Genomic DNA, 20163 nt, shown 5'->3' with positions numbered 1-20163 from the left:
TCCCATCTGTTCTTACAGCAAGCAAACAGCCCTGGGACCTCCCAGGAAAGGATGCTGCCTCATGTCTTGTGCCCAACAGCATCACTACCAATGCAGAGGGCACAGCCGCAGGCTGTCCTGAATTCCAGAGGTGTGCACTGCAAAGAGCAGTGTGTGTATGTATGTAAGGGGAGGGCTTCTAATTGCAAGAATACCTTTTTTTTTTTTTTTCCCTCCATGGTAATGCATGAATGAGTGAACCAAACCTGGCTCCAAGTATTTCAGCACCTGCAATGAACAAAGGCAGGTATTTCACCTAAAGGCTGCTCTGGGAAGGGTTGTGGCAGCCTAAGTGTAGTGAGGGAGACTAAAATCTTGTTTGTTTCACCTCTGTTGGCACTAAGCAGAGAACCGTTCAGACTGCAGTCATATTCAACATGCTTTAGTGTGGGGAAAGACAAGCACTTTTCTAGGTGGGATGCATATCCTGCATGGGCTGAGTTGCTCTCTGGTGGTGCCATCTCTCCACTGAGTATAAAGAAAGGTTTAACAGCTAGACTTGCAGGTGCCAAAGGTCAACACCAGTGAATAAGCCTGGTGTAATCCCTGTAATATTTGCAATTATACAGGATGTAGGGTTACCTGCTGTAAATTATATTCATTTTATTTTGCAGGTTGGTTACTGGAACGACATGGATAAATTAGTTCTGATTCAGCATGAACCTACGCTTGGAAATGACACTTCAGCCATTGAGAACAGAACAGTAGTTGTCACTACAATTTTGGTAAGGTATTTTTGTTCTGTGTTTTATTTTTTCTATTATTATTATTATTATTATTATTATTTTTTTTTATACTGGTGTGTGACACAATCTCCTTTCTAATTATATTGTTATTTAGTCTGCCATTTCCTAGGTTAGTGGGAGGGTGAGAGCCATGTATCTTAATTATCTTGACTATCATGTCTGTTCAGAGTGGTTTTTTTGTATGCATTTAAAATCACAATTCACTTGATATCAGTTTTTAAAAAATAAGTTACAGTTAATTTTTTTGCTTCATTTAGTCTTTTCATTTTTTCTACTATAGTAATTCTCAGAAATATACTTGAATTCTTTCAACCTCTGATTGATAAATCTTGACTCATAAGAAACTGGAAGAAAAAAATAAAACCTCTAAATGACAGAATTGAGCAGATGGCATAAAATGAGATGTCTGTAATTCCAGTATCCCTTTTTTTGATACTTTATAAATTCAAAGTTGGCTGCAGTAGGAACTAACATTCCAAGCATTATAGTTCTATTAGCTAATCAAAACTGGTTTATCTGCTTTTACTTGTGAATGGAAAAGAGGAATTTAGTAAATACATTTGAACATATTTCTAAATATATATTATTAAGCATTTTGGTAAATTTTTCAATTTTAATAAAATCTAAATAAATTTGGGGTGTGATTTTTCAGTGTTACATAATTGGTGTTTCTAAAGAGTGGTTGCAGACAAAGAAGAACGCAGTTGTTTCATTAATTCACATTTTTAATACATAGTTTTTCAAAATACTTTTTATTCCAAAACTGTATTTTAAACAAAATATTTAACAATTTTTACTCTGAAGTCAGACATGCCCTTTTAAGCTGATGTTTGTCAAAGCTTACTGGCAAAGGCTGACCTTTACCTGACCGCTTTTAAGATTTTACATCTCGGTTCACTGCCCTTTTCACCTGCTTCATTTAGACAAGACATTTTAACCCTTTAGGATAAGCTGTTTTGCAGATGGGAATGAGTATTCTGTATGCGTGGTTAAGCAATAATTTTCTAATTTAATACAGAGTTGAAAGTAATACAAAAGAAAGTGACAAGACATTTTCTTACTCAAAAATATGGTTAGTTACCAGATTTTCAGCAGAGTGTGTCAGCATTTATACCTTAAATATGTCTTAACAAGTCTCCTGTTGAAGATTATCATTCCAGGATACAAACCAACCAAATTATTCCTACTGTACAGGAATTCAGAGTGTAACTCCTAACCAAATTGTGTAACTTTTTTTTTTATTACTATTTGCATGGGACATTTTAAATATATGTATCTTTTTCCTAAAAAAAAAAAAAAAGACTTGGTGATGGAAAAAAAAAATGTACTTCAGTACAGTCCTCCTCTTTTCAGCCTCTGATGAAGAATCCTATTTTAAGAAATTGATCAAGGAAGAAAAGAGTCCCAAGATGCTGCGAACATTCCTAACTAAGGCTCAAGTATTAACCACCAGTCTAGTAGCATTGAGCTAATTTTTCCATATGGATTACTGTTCCTCTGACTGGATGACCAGGCACTGAACCACCAAGAAAAGTTCTGTGACTAATCTGAAATGTCTAGAACAGATGACGTTACCCTTCAACTTTGCCAAGCTGAGAAGAGAACGATGTGAATAACAAGCTTTCAGTCGAAATTTTCCTCTTACCAATCCTGATACCTTTGACTGAAGCTACCATACATGAGTACTGTAATTTCCATAAATAGCTCCAAGATTAGGAGAAATGAGTAAAAAATAATAATGAAAAGTAATATAAAAGGTTTCTGTTTGCCAGAAAGGAAAAAAAAAAAAAAAAAAGGAAAACAAGAAAGCTTTTAAAATGTGTTATCTTGCCTGTCCTGTTTGCATTGAAGCATTTTGATGTGCATAATAAATGTTATCTTCAAAAGAACTTTTCAGTTCCTGTATTGAAAGGACTGGTGGGATCATTTTCAAAACCAAAAAGCTAAATTAATATTCCAAAGCATGCCCTAAGTTTATGCAGCAAGTCATTTTGGGATAAATACAATTATTTGAAAGCAGCACTGCTTCTTGACCAAAAGCATCCCCTTTCAATGTTTTGAAATCACAGTGCAAGAGAAATATATCAGAATTTGGTTTGAATAAGAATATATGGTGAATTCTGCCTTAAGGTAGTCATGCATATCTCCCATTGTCCAAACTGGGAGCTGCCCACATGAATCTGAAGGCAGATTACAGCCATGATTCTAAATATTGGCCTGCCAGGGCAATGGATTTAGCATTCAGAAGCATATGATCACACACACACACACAAAGATATATTTAACTAGTGTAACTTTCAGAACACTGCTATTTTGCTCTTGTCTGTATTATAGTCATATTGCAAATGCCAGACAAAGAGTTTTTGACCTCTTCACTGCCCTCTTCACATTGAAGGGAAGTTGAACCTTTTTAAATGACATGTAATTTTAGTTGCATGCATATTTTCCAACATCAAACTGAAAAGCTTCTGCAGCTAGTGCTGTCAGGCTTTTCAGTCTTCAAAGACAGGTGTCAAGACAGCGTAAGAAAACTTCACACGTTTTCAGCATGGCTCACTTTAATTTTTGCCTGAAGCCAAATAACACAAGTTGGTTTGCCTGCTTTTTCTTCAGTTTTTATGTATCTATGCTTACTTTGCTGTAATGTGGCTGTATGGCTATTGCATTATAAAGAATTAGCTCTGCACTCAAAGAGACTAATACAGTGTTTTCTACTTGGTAAAATGTTATCTTCATTTGTAAAGTAGTGAGAGCATGTAGAATATATTTTACAGCTTTGGTTTAGCACGTAGGCACTCATCCTACCTCCAGCAAGCAAGTGGTGAAGGAGGCAGCATGGGCAGCTGTCATGCATTAATATACCAGCTGCCACATAGACCTGGCTTTTATAGCCCCTATGAGAGCCCTGTGTCCTGCACTTCATGTGATGTGCATCCTTCTGCACATCTGGGCCTCTCAGATAGGGCAGATGCTCTACTTATGTGCAGAAATGTTCCACCCGGAGGCCCCACCTTGGTACACTGTAGGTTCATATATGACTGGAGAAGGGACACTGTGCAACCCTCCTCTAACAGTAAGGCAAATAGTGGGTTATCCATCTGAGTAGAATGATCATTGCTATTATAGCAAGTTGAGAAATACAGTGGCAAGATGCTGAATATAGGGGAGTAGGCTGAGATGACTCCTCCAAACTCTCTAATCCATTTCATGATACAGACAACTCTGTACCTACTCTCAGACTAAAAAACCTGAAGTTCATAAAAATCCTTTAGAACCAAACCTTTGACATACAGTGAGCTGTGTCTGCATTGTGGCTTCCAGCTTAGTATTTTAATAAGATATTCTTGGTATTTGTTGGCAGACCAAGCTTCAAAGGCAGGATTCCATTCAAGACTGTGCCACCTAAAAGTAGATTTCTTTACAGAGGCTCTTGATCCAGTTGCCTGCTTAAAAGTACCCAGTGACGTCTATGATGCTTTAGGATATACTGCATACCCATTGCTAACACCAGAAGGGTGACACTTTCCTGCCTGTCTTATGCTATATATGACCAATCCATGTGGATGTCTCAGCTATTGTATGTTGTTTCACAACATACAGTTATTACCCAAGTGTGTAAGCTTTTACCAAAGTTAAAGATATAGAAATTGATTCGGTTATCCATAGTTAGATGGATAGCACTGAGGATATCAGAGCCATCCAGAAAGAGGTAGCAGACAGGACCCACAGAATGCCACTTGGAGGTCAAGCAGGCTACCTTAGGGCACCTAAGATGACAGACACCTCCATTAGATGACTAAATATCACACTTTGTTTTGGCTGATATACAGTTGCCCAAGTCTTACCTCAAAAATTCTAACTTTGACTTTCTTTTTCATATAAGAAAAAATATTTTATTCCAGTAAAAACTGTATTGATTAAATTCTTGAGAAGACTGAAGGAAAAAAAAAAAAAAGTTTGTTGCATGACAATAACAAAGATTTCAAACTGAATCCTGGACACTTTATTCAGAAAAAAAAAATAAATAAATAAATAATAAATAAATAAATAAATAAATAAATAAAGACAAAACCAAAAACCTATTCCATTGACTCATTGACTTCCATAGATTTATTTTTTTCAGAATAAAGTGTGATAATGTGTGCCACCCATGTTTTAGAAAAGAGACGTTTTCTTGCACAAATATTTGTCACTTTTACAAATTATTTTTACAGTGCTTAAAGATTTTGAAATTAACTTTACAGTAGGCAAGCTATTCGTAGATCTGTTTGATATTTGGATTAGTTACTTTCTCCAGCTTCCCTTATAGTATGAATCATCAGTTGTGAGCATTTTACTGTACACATGAATTTGTGAGAATGTGGTGGAATGATTTGTTTACATCTATAAAGGTAATTGTTGCAGACTTCAACTTGTATTTACAAATGTTAAGTATTGTTATAAAATTGTGAATTATTTAAGTAAAGCTTGCACCATTTCAAATATCTGTTCCGTGCTAGTCATTGATCATTTCAATGTGGACTTTTCTTTGATTCACTACCCCATAGAATATTATTAAACAGCCAAAATCTTGCAAGTATTGTGGTGTTAAGCCTCATTCAGCAGTAAGTCAAAACTGTGTTTTCTATCAGCAGGTTAAGAGTTTATAGCTCAAAAATGTAGTAAATAAAATTCTGGTGGTAAGAAGTAGTATTTTTAGTAGAGAATAGCCTATAACCGGAAATGGTGAAAAACCCTGCTACTGTTTTCAGCTATTTCAGATGATCTAATAAATGATAATAGCTCTCCATAGATATCTTGCATCTCTCTTATCTTTAGACCAGCATGGTTACACTACCATTACCGCTAGTTTAGAAAATGCTATTGTGATAGACTATAAAGAAAAGACAACTTTTTTTTTTTTTTTCAGTGACACAGATAGAAAATAACATCAAGATATGGCTGAGTACTTGCTATTGATCTATTCAGGTGTTTCATAATTTTGCAGTATGACCTTGCAAGTTCATCCATATAAGTTGCTTGTTAGCAAATCAGTAAAACTTGCCTTTCAGTGTCCTGATGTCATTGTAATGACTTCTGCACACTTCATTAGTTTGAAACACTCCCAAAGTCTGAAATGGTCAGAATTGAAATTGTTGTTGCTATCTGAATTTTCTAGTAAACAGTCTTTATGAGAAAGCCACATTCAGTCCCATCCACATTCCCCCATCAAATTCTACTTGGAGAATACCTCATTCATTATTTGGCAGATAAATAGGCACAACAATTAAATAAACTGTTATTTATTCTTTATAAAGTAGGCAGGAGGGAAAGGACAGTGCAGTAAGCAGGAAGTAATATGTGTTCCCACAATTTTAATTGTATTGCTTCACACTGGCAGATTACATTCAATTACAGCTTCTTTTAAAGCAGTCGCAGCATGAAGTACTACCTCAGTCTATAATAGATTCACATTGTAAGTGATGTTCTTTGCTGTATTGTGCTCTAAATCAGTGATATCAGGGTGGATAGAAAGAAAAGTGGGAGGGAAGAGAAGCACTGCGGTTCCTTCAAGTCGCCCAAATGATCCCTGCCAGAACTGAGGTCTTCTCAGTCCTCTGTCACTGGTCCCTCCACTGGATGGGGTTGCTCCTATCTTGTACCCACTGGGAATGGTGCTGGACCCCATGGTTACTCTACTTAGTGTTCCCACAAAGAACTTAGGGTGAGGCAGGATGAAGTTTATTTAGCCATTAACAGGAAAAATAAGGCATCTGTTACTTCACTTTGTTCTGCAGAGGCAATTGAAGTGCTTTTTTGTAGAAGCCCTATCGATGAGGTGCAGGCAGAAGCTCAGTGTCTGGGTTTTGGGACAAGGAAGAGGCTGACCTGGACTCCTCTGAACCTAACTGTTTCCAATCGCTCTCCAGAATTATTTTTTGGCATGACTAATCCAATGCCTTTGGCCTGGGACTTACAAGAAAGGCTGAATCAGAAGAGCTAGCAGTTGCTAATGCTAATCATTGGAAAACAAAATGACTTTTGAGGTATAGCAAGCAAACATAGCTGAAGCTTGTAAGGAGAGTCCACAAATCCAGAATATTGGACAAGATGTGGCTGTACTTCTAGCTAGTGCTTGGCTGGATCACAGAACATACTATTTTCCTTCTCTATTTTTAACCATTTTTGTGGAATTGCATATGTAGAAAGACACAGATTTTGCTTTTCCTCTCATGGGAACAACAACCCTATGTGAGTGAGGACCATTTTATAGATGTGCCCAAAACACTTCCCCAAATCAAGAACTACTGCAAAGAGAGGGCAGGACATGTTATCCTTGCTCTTTTCCCTCCCTTACTCTGGAACACAGACAGTTAAGATTGAGCTCATTTGACTGGGGATAGGAATACAAAGTGGTGTGGGCTATTGTTAATATTCAGCAGTTTTCTTTAGAAGACACAAACTCAGCACGTCCAAAGTCGCTGCACTGCATCGCTGCAGTGATTTCAGTGTGCAGTTAATGTTGTTGTAGCTCAGTGATCTCCCCAGTGCCCAGGTCACACGCGTCAGGGTGGTAACAGATTTTTTTTTGTGATTGCCCCAGTTTTAGAGGTCTGTGGTGATCTTTGGCCATGCAGTGATCAAGAAATTGAGCAATCTGCTGTTTTGGCCTTCAAATTTTTCTGGTCTTTTACCTATGTATATACAGGGCAAGGAACCAGGTACCCAGGTAGGGTTTAGAAGTGGGTGCTTTTCTATGCTGCATGGTTCCTTAGCTGAATTAATGTTGGCAACACGTAAACAGTCTCCAACACTGAATTTCTGCTAAGGGATTGTGGCCCACAAAGGCATTTCCATAGTAGAAAGTATCATAAGAAGGAGATGATGAGAGGAGAGGTTTTCTGAGGCTACACATGATAGTGAAACATTCTTGCAGTACTTCAGAACCTGCCTCTACATATAAGGAAAATATACTGCTTCCTGGCTCCCAAATTGTTTTAATTCAATCTAGGATGTTTCTGTCACAGTAAAGCAAATGAACTACATAACTTTCTCCATTTGCATTACACAAAGCCCCATTTTTCTGCCCTTATACTAAGGTGTGTCTTGGGCCCAGTTACTACAGGGAGTAAATTTTCTTAAGTAAAGGGAATAGTGCCTCCCACACACAATCTCTCTCTTTTCTAGTTTTCTGCCTTTTCACACTTCAATAGCAGGTTGAATATACCATTCAGACTTGCCTATGAAGTTCTCTTGGGTGGCTTCAGATCCAGCTAATAGGAACTACATTTTGGTGTCTGGAAGAATAAATATACCTGGCATACTGAAAATATTTGAAATTTGTTTGTGCTGTCCTCACATTCCTCATGTAATGCCACATATCTTTGCTTATTAAACACCCAATATGTCACAAAATTGCTGCTGCTTACCACTGTTGTTCATGTAATGTTAATGAAAAACAAATTCCTAAGCTACACATTTACCTTTATTTTATTACTGTATTAATTAGGTATGTAGGAAAGATGTGACTAGGGCAGAGGACTACCAAGGTCAAAAAAAAAAAAAAAAAAAAAAAACACATTTGCCAAGAGCCAGCACAGCTATAGCCTAAGAGAAAATTGAAGTTGCCAGTATTTTATGATGTAAATTCAAACAAAGGGTGACATTAGTGACAAGCATTTTATCTGGAACTGACTATTAATATGGATTATGTGAAGTCATTTAAAATACCACCAGGAACTATAGTTTTACATAATGATTGCTAAAGTCTGAATCCACACAGAGCCAAATAGAAAAATGTGACCTTAATTTCCCAATCACATAATGTTCACTATTATTGTGATAATATGGTTTACACAGGGAATGTAAGATCCACTTTTCAAGACAGCTTTTGTTCTTTTTAATGACACTCACCAACCAAAATGGTATTTTGATATTTTTCTTGCAGTGCATAAAGTCAGTATCAGCTTAATATGGTGCTTATTCATGCATATTGCTTGGTTCATGCTTAGGTTCATGTTGAAAGACCATGCAGAATATGCACTGTTTATTCAAAGGGCAGGATATGTGTTTCCTCTGGAACGTATTTCCATATTCTCACTAAAATATATATAGCCTTTGAGTTACTATGCATTCTTAACACAAAGAAAATAAATACTTCAGGCTGTGCACCTGAAATTGCATATAGAGTAACCACACTATGTTAGAGGATATATTTATTTACTGAAATCAAAAGCATAATTTATACCTTGCATTATCCCACAGTCATTTGCATTGTACAGCTTCAAATTTTGTTCACACTTTAATTTTAATATACACTGCAATAAGGTCTTTCATTTAGCACAAAGTAGAATTTATATGTATTCTTGGGTATTTTTTGTATTTATAATTTGTAAAGGTTGATAAATCTTGTGAAATGCGTAAGTCAAATTACAGTATAAATAGAATGTATCTCCAGAAGGATTTCTGCTCATATATTTAAATTTAAATGTGCTAATACTATTTATGTATTTTTGATAAAAAATGTGTTATTCCATCGTTAGATTACATGTTGTTTTTCAGAGTATATTCTGTATACTTCTCCTTTACAGTTCTACTTCTTTCATTATAGGAAGCCCCATATGTTATGTTCAAGAAAAACCATGATACGTTTGAAGGGAATGACAAGTTTGAAGGATACTGTGTAGATCTGGCATCAGAAATTGCAAAACATATTGGTATCAAGTACAAAATTGCCATTGTTCCTGATGGAAAATATGGAGCAAGGGATCCAGAGACAAAAATCTGGAATGGGATGGTGGGAGAACTTGTTTATGGGGTAAGCATATCAATTTTTGAAGCAGGTTTTAATTTATTGTAGCATTAGTCATAAAATAGGAAGTATATGTGATTTTATTAAACCGTGGGGTCACAGAAAAGAAACAGAATTCTGTTTCATATCTCTGTGTTTTCATTTATTGTCAAGAGAAAATTAAATATCGTCATGCAAATTCTGCTGTTTATTCAACTAGTACCTTGTGACATTAGAACATCCAGACTTCCTACATCCTTTAAAAGTTTGTTATCATTATAATAGAAATAATAGAGGGCCATTGAGGCCATGTATTCCTGATACATTGTTAAACTTAGTTGGGAAGAATAGCAGTCATTTGCTCATTTTCCTGGAATGGGGACAGATCTTTGAGAAAATATAGATATTTAGACTAGTCTGAAAAATGGAGAATCCATCATCATATTAAGATATATAATAAGCAGAGTGGCATATAAGCAAGAAAACCTGACCCTTCAGCATATATTATACAGTGATCTGGAGAATTCTTCTGAAGAGGATAATAATTAAGAATTCTTTTGGCAAAGTTGTAATAAAGAAAATAGTTCCAACAAGCCCAAAGAAATACTCGTAGTGTTTGGTGTCACCAAAAGTAGCAAAAAGTCAGAGATGTGCTTGCTGATTACTTCATCTGCTGATACCTGTACTGAGAATAAATCAGAATTTTTACAGAAACTAATAATTTTTTTGAAATTGTTTAGGTGAGAAAATTTCCACCAATAAATATGTCACATGCTTCAACCTATATGAAAAACAATAGCATACCAATTCATATGTTACAGTTTTGGTTAGAGCCTTAAAATTCTAGTGGCGGATAGGGCCATGTGTGGAAAAAGCCTGGTGGTTTTCCTAGCAACATCTTTTCTGTTCCTTTCTATCAAGTAAAACTGATAAATTTGGTCAAAGTCTTCTCTGTTAGCATCAGTTCAGGGATCTCATCAACATGAAATAGATGGTGTGCTGTAAGAGTATGAGAACAATGCCCCAGAGTTTGTTGATTCCTTTCCACGTGGTAATGGGAAGATTATACCAGCCTCACAAAACCTTATGTGTCCTTGGAAGCTCTTGAAGGAGCCAACCTCACAAGAGAAAACTGAGTAATCACTAAGCATGTTTATCTTCTTTAGTGGCTTAGATAGCAGCTCAACTCTCAGAATGTTAAAAATCAAGGGATTTTTTTTTGTTTGTTTTGTTTTATTTTCTGACATTTTATCAAAATGTTGGCAACTTCTTATCTGGCTTTTAATTCCAGTAGCCATCACATATATGTGATGACTATGCAGTTTTACATCAGTAGCTTCTTTTAAAACGTGAGAAATTTTACAAATTGTGAGAAAATTCCCTTGCCCAAATACCATAGAGTTTTAAAAGCTGTTTTGTTGGCCTATCATCTAGTTAAAAATTATATAGGAAACTTGAAATTACACTTTAGTTTTATGTTTGTTTTTGGAAGGTTTGTTGTTGTTGTTCTTTCTTTCTTTTTACTTGTCTTGAAAAATTTACATCATGACATCCAAACATCCCTAGTACTAGCCTGAAATACAAAGTGCAGCTGGAAAGCTCACACAGAGGTTCATGCCAGTACTGACTGGAATGTGACCTGCTGATGTTGACATAGATGAAAGCAAGGAAGCTCACAGTTATAAGAAACTTGTTGCAAATGAACTGCCCAAAAAGGACATCCCACAATACATGATCAACACTTCATTTTTTGTAATGGAAAAGAATGAGGCTCAGCTTGATGGCCAAGTAACAAGCTCCTGCACAACTGTCTGTTTAGGAAGGCTGCAGTCTGATTTTGTTTTTGGAGTTGAGCTCTGGGAATCTCAGATTCTCAGGGATGCTTTTTTACTAAAAGAACTAAGAGCACTCTGCACCCAGTATATTTAGTGTACCATCCAAAAGCTTATTTAGGCTATTTCTATCCTAGTATGTCAGTGGTACCAGGGAATTCCTCTGAGCACTGGAACTCTTTTGCCTAATCTGCTAAATTATTACAACGGTCTCTGGTGTATTTTTGACCCATAATTACTCTCCAAAACAATTTCTGGGACCAGCTGGACACTAGCATGGGGCACGGACCATTCACTATAAGCAGCTTGAATGCAGACATCCTAGTTTGGAGACTGAAGGACTTTCTTGGTGGAGATGCAGCCTGTCCCATGCCAGCTAGCCTTAGGGCCAGGAGCTCCTTCAATCACATTTACTTTTACAGGTGTAGCTTTAAAGCAAATCATTCTTCCTGTTAACATGGAAAAGTTTGCTGCTTAAGGTTTCCAGAGGGAAATCAAGAAGACCGTCCTACCTGCAACTTCCTTGAGTCCTTGCCAGATGATTTCCACAGCAGCAGATCCCCTGGGTTGTTACACTTAGAATAACAAGAAAATCAGCCCATCTTTCCTGCAAAGCTCTGCTGTAAGGGAATGTTCATCTTCTCTGTTAGATCCCCAAATCATAATCACAAATAGTCTGAGTATTTGGGTGTGCTTCAAGCAAGGCTTTTTATATGCAGCCAGGATTGAGATAATTTGCAACTGAATTAGCAAGGTATCAAGACAACCTGTTTGGGAAACATTTTACAGATACTAATCCCCAGGTAAATTAAAGGATAAATAGATGGTTTCAGGTCAACCAGTGAGAGCGGACATTTCCCACGCCATATAAGATACTCCCTTCCTCCCCTGTTCTTTCCACCATGCCACAATGCCTTGGTGCCACTAATGCCACATAGCCCTACTTGTGTTACCAAGGGTGGATGCATGTGCCAATTTAATCCCATGTTACCTCGACACCCATACGCACATCAGGTTGTGGCAAGGATTGTTTTATTTATTTATTATTAGTTTTTCCCAATGCTATATTAAAAGCTATCAGGAAATCTTGTTCATTTGTCCCTGATATATCCAAATGCCCTCCATAGTCCCTCGTGGGACTATGTAGCCCTTGATGATAACTAGCTTACTCGGAAAGAAATGCTGTCTGGGATTGAAATGCCATTAACCATGTGTAACAGGTGTTTCCAAATGCAGTAATAGTCAGTCCCAATTAAATATTCATTCTCCTGACACAAAATGCTACTCTTTCACTGCTTAACACAAAAGGTCAGAATTCAGTTCTGTTTAAAATCTGAGAAGCTACGTGCTTTTGAAGTTGAAATTACTTGCTGCTTTTCTCAGACAGCTCTACTACCTTCATACAGCTTGCACCAAGCAGATTTTATTCACAAGGTTGCAGTAATGTGTTCTGGAAAAGTGAAAATCTCTACCACCAAACTTAATCTAGTCCCATTGTATAGAATTGAAAGGGTGCAGAATCCATCTGTACTTATAGTGGTGTAGCCTTGATTGAAATGCTATTACAGATGCAGTTGTTTCAAGTGTGAAGTATCATTAGTCTTTGTCAAAATAAATTTCACTGGGAACCAAATCATGAGTAGTTTGCACAACTGTTATATTGTTAATCATTTAAATCCATAATTATATGGTGTACATTAACTGAGCAAAGCAGAAACACTGGTATTTGTAATGCACAGCTATTGTCACTATTTAGCTTTCAACAAGGAGTTTATGCAAACCTTAACATGTTGCACAGTAGTCCTACAAAAATTGTAAATAGTATGATCAGATTCAGTAGGCTGCATTTTTTCCAAGTATTAGGCATCTAATTGTGATCTGTGTACTTATATTCATTGACATGAAAATGATTTATCTGTTATGAACAATCTGACATTAGACTGCTACTGTAGTGAAATGGAATAAGTTCCTATTTCTTCTCTTTAACTCTTTAGCGTAGCATAGATGGTTTGTTCCGATGTAGTTCTAGTTCTGCATGTGTTCTGCAGGCATTTTAATTTGGTAAGATGCAGCTCATCCAATGTTTCGCATACAACATGCAGAGTGCTAATTAGGTCTTTAAATTAATCTCCACAGCTACCACCAAAATGGTGCTGTCACTTTTCCACCTTACATCATAAAAACTAATGACCTTCAGGGATCCCTGTTTTAAGGCCAGTCACAATCTGCAGACCTACACACACATACACAAAATCAAATCTTAGCCAACACTTTTGAAGCCCAGTAACCAAGATGAACATTTATACCAAGCAATAATAAAGATACCACTAGGTGACAAATACAGCAAAGATTAGCAGTTGTAGATCCCAGTTTCCCTGAGCCATTTCATTTCAAGGACTCCACATTAGGCATTCACAGCAACTAAAATTTAGGGATATAAAATAACTGACTCTTAAGGACAGAAACCATTATTCTAGAAAAAGGAACTGATGAGTGAGATGAAACACAAAAATATGCTGCAGTGCCAGTAAACCAAACCATCATACAGTCCTTAGACTACAGGCACCATAATCTACTTACAACTGTCAGAACATTTTAAAATATATTTTAGATGTTATTTCTTTTTCATATTTTTTACTGATAGCATATAATTTATTTCAGTCAGACTCATGAAATTATAAGACATCAAGAAGTAAGATTTTTTAAAATGCCCTATATTACAGAATTTACATTAAAATTTAGAGAATTAGTGATATTATTATGTTTACCCAAGCTGTTAGCACCAGAAATGTCTGATACACTTGCAAAATTGTGATTTTAATTGTATTGCTTAAATTGTGATAAGTTTACATAAAATTATGATAAGTGTTTGCATCACAACTATTTCAGAATGCGAGATATAACCTGATGATTAATATCTAATACTTTAAATATAAATTTGCATTTTGGGGCTATTGCATTGGAATGAGTTATTTCTTTTGAATTATTCAAAATTATACAGCTACCAATACAGATTAAAAAAAAAAAAATACATTGCATTAGTATTAAATTAAATTCCATAATATATATATATGTATAACTGTATATAAAATAACAAGAACATATTACTTTAAGTGCTTTTATCTGTTTTAAAGTTTTGAGATGACAAATATCTTATACTGCAGTTTCTTTTTTTCTTTATCATACAAGCTATTTATGTAACACTTGGATTAGACAAACTATTTAAGCACATCCTTAATTTTCAGCATGTTTTAATCTCATTGAAATTGATGGGATTTAAATATATCCTTGTGTATTTTACTGAATATGAATATCCTTAAGAACTTACTAAAAGGCAAACATGCTTAAATGATTTGATAAACTGTAGAATATGTACTGTATCTGAAGATGTTGCTCAGTAAGATGAATTTGGGCCAACTGAGTATTTAGAAAAGAAAAGAAGACAGTTATATTATGAATAGCTCCCTTGTGCCTGTGAAGACAACTGGGCCTGGGATGGGGGGATATACAGGAAGATTATCTCATATATTGAGGCCTGAAGGGAGGTTTTGGGTCCACCTTATTTACAACAAAAATGAAGTATTTTTAAAATATACTCTTTAGCCCATCAGCTAAGATGTCCAGGGTAGCCAGAGAGTCAGGGCTCTGCTTTGTGAGTCCTCCTGGGATAATGAACAGGAGAAAGGTTTCAACAGCTTCTGCATCTCTGCTCCTCTCCTACCAGTGCATATTCTGTCCCAGTTGCTCTTACAATTCCCAGCTTATATACTGCTATAATGACAGCTTTAGCATGCAGGGCAAGGCAAGGCAAGGAGTAAACCTTGGTGTAATATGGAGTGACTGAGCAAAAACCTACACATTAGCACAGCTGCAATACCTTTATAGTTAATGTAGACATCATTGTTAGCAGTCCTAATCACCATCATCATTGGTAATGATTCATTCAAGACTGGCATTTCATTATAAAAAATTTTAGAGAAAAAAAATTCTCTCTCTTTCTGATGGAAATGGATTCAACACAATTTCCATCCTTTACTTGCATAATTTTGCACATCTATTTTCTGTATACTTGCTTTTTTACACTGTTTAAAACTTGATTCATTCTTACAGAACTATCTTTCCCCCAAGATATTTTGTGTAGTTTTATGGCATTGTGATATTAATTAATCACCTTTGCTGCTTCACAGAATTTCAAATTTACTTGTTACTACGAGCTGGTTTGCCCATAAAAATGATTGTACCTTATGAAAATACAATAATAAATAACTTTTTCTGGGATCTTATAAAATAATTTCTATACATTCATTGACAATAAGGCCATTCTTGTTTTGCATTCTTACTTTAATTCCTTTACAATAATTTTAAATTAATTCCTAAAATTATCTACCTACACTGCTGCTCACCTCTGCAAGATCTCAGAGTCTTCCCCTTAGCAGGAAAATAAAGTATTTCTGTAATTTTGTAAAATAAAATTCTGCAATGTATATATGACTTACTAAAAGCATATTGACTGTAATAGAAAGAAACAGAAACATGGTGTAAAGAACATAAGCCACAGTGTTCTGATGTTGATAACATACTTTTGGAATTAGCTGCTTAGCTGAGTATAAGTCATCTCCAATTAATATATACATCTATATTTCTTTTTTCTTTATAGAAAGCAGAGATTGCTGTTGCGCCTCTGACCATCACTTTGGTACGAGAAGAGGTCATTGATTTTTCTAAGCCTTTTATGAGTTTGGGGATATCCATTATGATCAAAAAGCCCCAGAAATCTAAACCAGGAGTGTTTTCCTTCTTGGACCCTTTGGCGTATGAGATCTGGATGTGCATAGTCTTTGCCTACATTGGTGTCAGTGTGGTCCTGTTCCTAGTTAGCAGGTTTAGCCCATATGAGTGGCACACAGAAGAACCAGAGGATGGGAAAGAAGGACCCAGTGACCAGCCTCCCAATGAGTTTGGCATATTCAACAGCCTCTGGTTTTCCCTGGGTGCCTTTATGCAACAAGGATGTGATATTTCCCCAAGGTTTGTGTCAAATCTTTTTACATTTGCATTTTATCTTCAACACTGAAGCATAAAATCTTCCTTTTTATTTTCCTGGCAGTGTTTTGAGGTTCATTCTTTAGGAAGTCTTTTCATTTTTCTTTTTTAATAGCTGTGATAAGGGCAACAGAGAATCTGTTTTGAATTTCAGACATTATTATTTTACATATGTCAAAGTGCATAAATCACAAACAGCTCTCAGAAACAGCAGGTACACACAGGGGCAATTCCACTGAGTTGACTACAGAGGAATTGTGTTGTTGCTAAATTAATTCCATTGTATTGCAATTATGAAATGCACACTATTATGCTGAGTATTTGCCTTGCATGAATGAATGTCCCATTTCTGTTCCCTATTAAGATCTGTAGCACTGCTTCCAGGATATTACTGTCTACAAGAGAGACAATATTTGATCATCTGTTTCTGAGAAGCCACCTTGTATTGCCAAACTAGACCTTACAGAGTAGGTTACCTGAGATGTAATATGTGACCCCAGTCCTGAATTTCTCAACCTTTTTAGATGTTCTGGAACTTTAGTGTGCAGTAACTACAACTTCTTATTTTGACATTATGACCCAATCTTTCAAACTTGTATTAACAGTGAGATTTTGACAGCATTCAGCATTGGCTTAACTCTGCTGTTATTGAAGTTAGCAATAAAATTGCTGCTGATTAATTGATTAATTCTAGATTAATATGTTACTCTTCAACAGCCTTCTCATCAAATTACCAGTGTTAAAATGGAAAATATATTTTTTACTTAACATAAATATGTTTCCACTAGATACTTGCTTCTTAAATAACAAAAAAGTGAAAAAGTCAAATTTTTATAGTAGCTTGTAGGATGTTTGATAAGTTTGTGATAATTGAACATATGCTGTATGGGTGACAGGAACATTTTAATCCCAGAGCCAATATAACCTATGTGCTAAGGCTTTTTTTTTTTTTTTTTTTTTTTTTTAAGTGACAAAACATAGAAAGCTACTAATTTGCAACTACCATGCTTTACTTTTGTCTCCCAAAAGTGATTATCTACCCAGGATTTTTGACAAAATGTTTTCCATGTTAAGCATTTTCTGAAATAATAAGAATATTGGGATTACTGTTCAATAGAATTCATACTTCTGTATATGTGTGATGTGTTTAGTACAGTGGACTCTGTACCATAGGCATTAAGATTCAAGAGAAAATGCATATATTAGAATTCAAAGAGCAAATAATCTCCCTCCCATTAATTGTTACATAATGACGTGTTCTGTAATAACATTGCCTTCTCTCTTTCTCTCTTTGTGGCTTAAGAGACAGGAAAATGTGCATTATCTTATTCATGTTTAGATCCCTCTCAGGTCGCATTGTTGGAGGTGTCTGGTGGTTCTTCACGCTCATCATTATTTCATCCTATACCGCTAACCTCGCTGCTTTCTTGACTGTTGAGCGAATGGTCTCACCCATAGAAAGTGCAGAAGACCTTGCCAAACAAACTGAAATTGCTTACGGGACACTGGACTCAGGGTCAACCAAAGAGTTCTTCAGAGTAAGTTAACATATCCATTAGAACAGCTCTCTCTACTGACCACTCTGATAAGATGTTTGGAAGGGTGAAATGTTATTTTGCAATCATATATAATATGCTTTGTAACTCCTGCAATACTTTATCTACATTTTTACCCCCTGACACCATTTGTTGGAGTTTCCAGTTATTTTAATTTGTGGAAAGCTTATTGATTCTGTCACAATGGGGAAAAGAGCTGCCCCAAGGGATACTGGAGCCAGTGATAATTAAAGCAGCATTGCACTATTGATTCATTTGAAGCTACAGCACTGAAATGATGTGCAGCATTGAAGCTCTATGATGATAACATGCAGTCTTGCAGGTTTTGCTTCTACTTATGGATTTGGCTGTGTGCATTTTGCTTTAGGGTCTTGAGTGGTGGATAGGAAATGCATTTTTTAATTTGCTGACTTTCAGATGAATAATAAAGAAAAAATATATCTTGGGGGAATGTGGTTGTAGCATTAGGAAATAGCCTAAATAAGCAGTTATATGTCTGTGCTGTCTCTATTGATTACTTAATTTTCATTTGCTTTCCTGTGCTTGTGTGGTTATATGTAATCCTCTTCCTTTGCCAGCTGGAAAACAGGAAGCCTGGACATCACAGAGTACATCATAAACAACCTTAGCTTAGGGATATGGTTTAGTGGGGACTGTTAATGTTAGGTCAGAGGTTGGACTCGATGATCTTGAGGTCTCTTCAAACCTAGAAATTCTGTGATTCTGTGTGATTCTGTGAACCCATCCTGCTTTATTTCATATCTCTAGCAGATGAAAGTTAAGCTTAGGTGACTGAAGGTGTGTTTGAACATGGCTCTGAATAAATGTTGTAAGCCAGTAATTCTTCCTTGGAAATTAAATTGTTCAGGACTATTATTTATCTGAAAGCTAGAGGTTAGGCCATTTTTAGAGGAAAAGAAGATGGGGCGATAATTTCTTATTGTCTTACTGAAAGGGAACTGTTCTGTGTCCCACGTAGCTTGACTGTTTTCAGCTTGGCCAAACTGAAGTCACTCAGTCATTAACCAAATTATGAATGGAATTTGTGAACTACAGGCAGTACCAATTCCAGGGCAGCTGCTGAGTGTCCTTCAAAAGGTCTGTAGTGAAATAACTGTTTTATTGCAAGTGATAGCCCCAGAGGGAACTTGAAGATATTTTCTTGCATACTTTTAGCTATAAAATGATGATGTCTTATAAGACACAAATGGCATTTAATGAACACACAATACTTCAGCCTTCACATAATGAAGCTGTCCAGGGAGGTTAGTCTAAGTTAGTTTTCTAGATTTCTTCTGTAGACATTGCAGAAAGAAAAGCACCCTAACATATCCTGTATGGGACAAATGTATTATGATTACATAAGTCACCCTTTAGAGTATATTCCTCTTTACATCAATTCTAGAAGAATTCCACATAAATTTCTAGGATGCTTGGTACTTCATTTTTAAAGGATGTGTTTCAGTGAGAGATGTCTACACCTGTCTTCTTCTATAGCCAGTGTGTTGCTATACACCTAAATATGAAGTTATAGATGCTTTCTCAGAGCATAATTCTTTTTACTCAGGTAGTAGGAACTTAGCTTTTGGTCCCTCAAAGCCTTGATTTCAAATCATATGCCTGCCAAAGTATTCTGTATTATTTTTCTACATCCATGCTTAGACAATAGATTCTTCTTTAGGTCAATTTGTGCAAATACAGGCATTTAATTCTGGGAACTTCAATTTTAGTATACCACAAGTTGAGACAGTAACCACAGCATATGCATTTGAATAGTTCTTTCCACCAGAATGAAACTGTGATGATAGTTAAAGCCATGACACTGGGAACCAAGCAGGTTTGTTTAATTTTTGATGTTTTAACTACTTGCATTTTCAAGGGTATCCAGTACTTGCAGGTTTTAATGTGATGGTGCAAAAATGAATTCCCAAGGAAGTACAACAGAGCAAAAAAATGAATTTTTTTCTTAAGAGTGTCAAAAAATTTTTACAACCCATTGTTTTGAAGTAAAGAGGTTAGGTCTTTTGACATATAAATTGTCTTGGTCAAAAAAAAAAAAAAAAATCATGATTATTTTTAATCCTGTAAACAGCAACTTTTTTTGTATGAATCAATAGTTCATATAATTGTCAAGATGTCTCCTTAAAAAGAAAAATATTCTTTGACCATCTATGACA

The 20163-nt window shown here is 35.9% G+C and overlaps 1 protein-coding gene across 6 annotated transcripts in view; it reads left to right on the top strand.

Moving 5' to 3' along the window:
• Positions 1-20163, top strand: part of GRIA4 (glutamate ionotropic receptor AMPA type subunit 4) — a 226733-nt gene that overhangs the window by 162090 nt on the left and 44480 nt on the right. For 5 of the 6 annotated variants that reach the window (XM_032207899.1, XM_032207979.1, XM_032208142.1 and 2 more), the window contains exons 9-12: positions 654-764; positions 9376-9582; positions 16045-16415; positions 17770-17968. In XM_032207899.1, the coding sequence (XP_032063790.1) occupies positions 654-764; positions 9376-9582; positions 16045-16415; positions 17770-17968 (888 nt within the window). Of the gene's footprint in view, positions 1-653; positions 765-2138; positions 4741-9375; positions 9583-16044; positions 16416-17769; positions 17969-20163 lie in introns of those variants that run through there. The other variant, XM_032180559.1, reaches the window with a different exon arrangement.

The sequence above is a fragment of the Aythya fuligula genome, chromosome 1 (assembly GCF_009819795.1).
Source record: "Aythya fuligula isolate bAytFul2 chromosome 1, bAytFul2.pri, whole genome shotgun sequence".
Classification (NCBI taxonomy): Eukaryota; Metazoa; Chordata; class Aves; order Anseriformes; family Anatidae; genus Aythya; species Aythya fuligula.
Note: the sequence above shows the minus strand (reverse complement) of the source record. Positions and strands in the feature narration are given on the sequence as shown.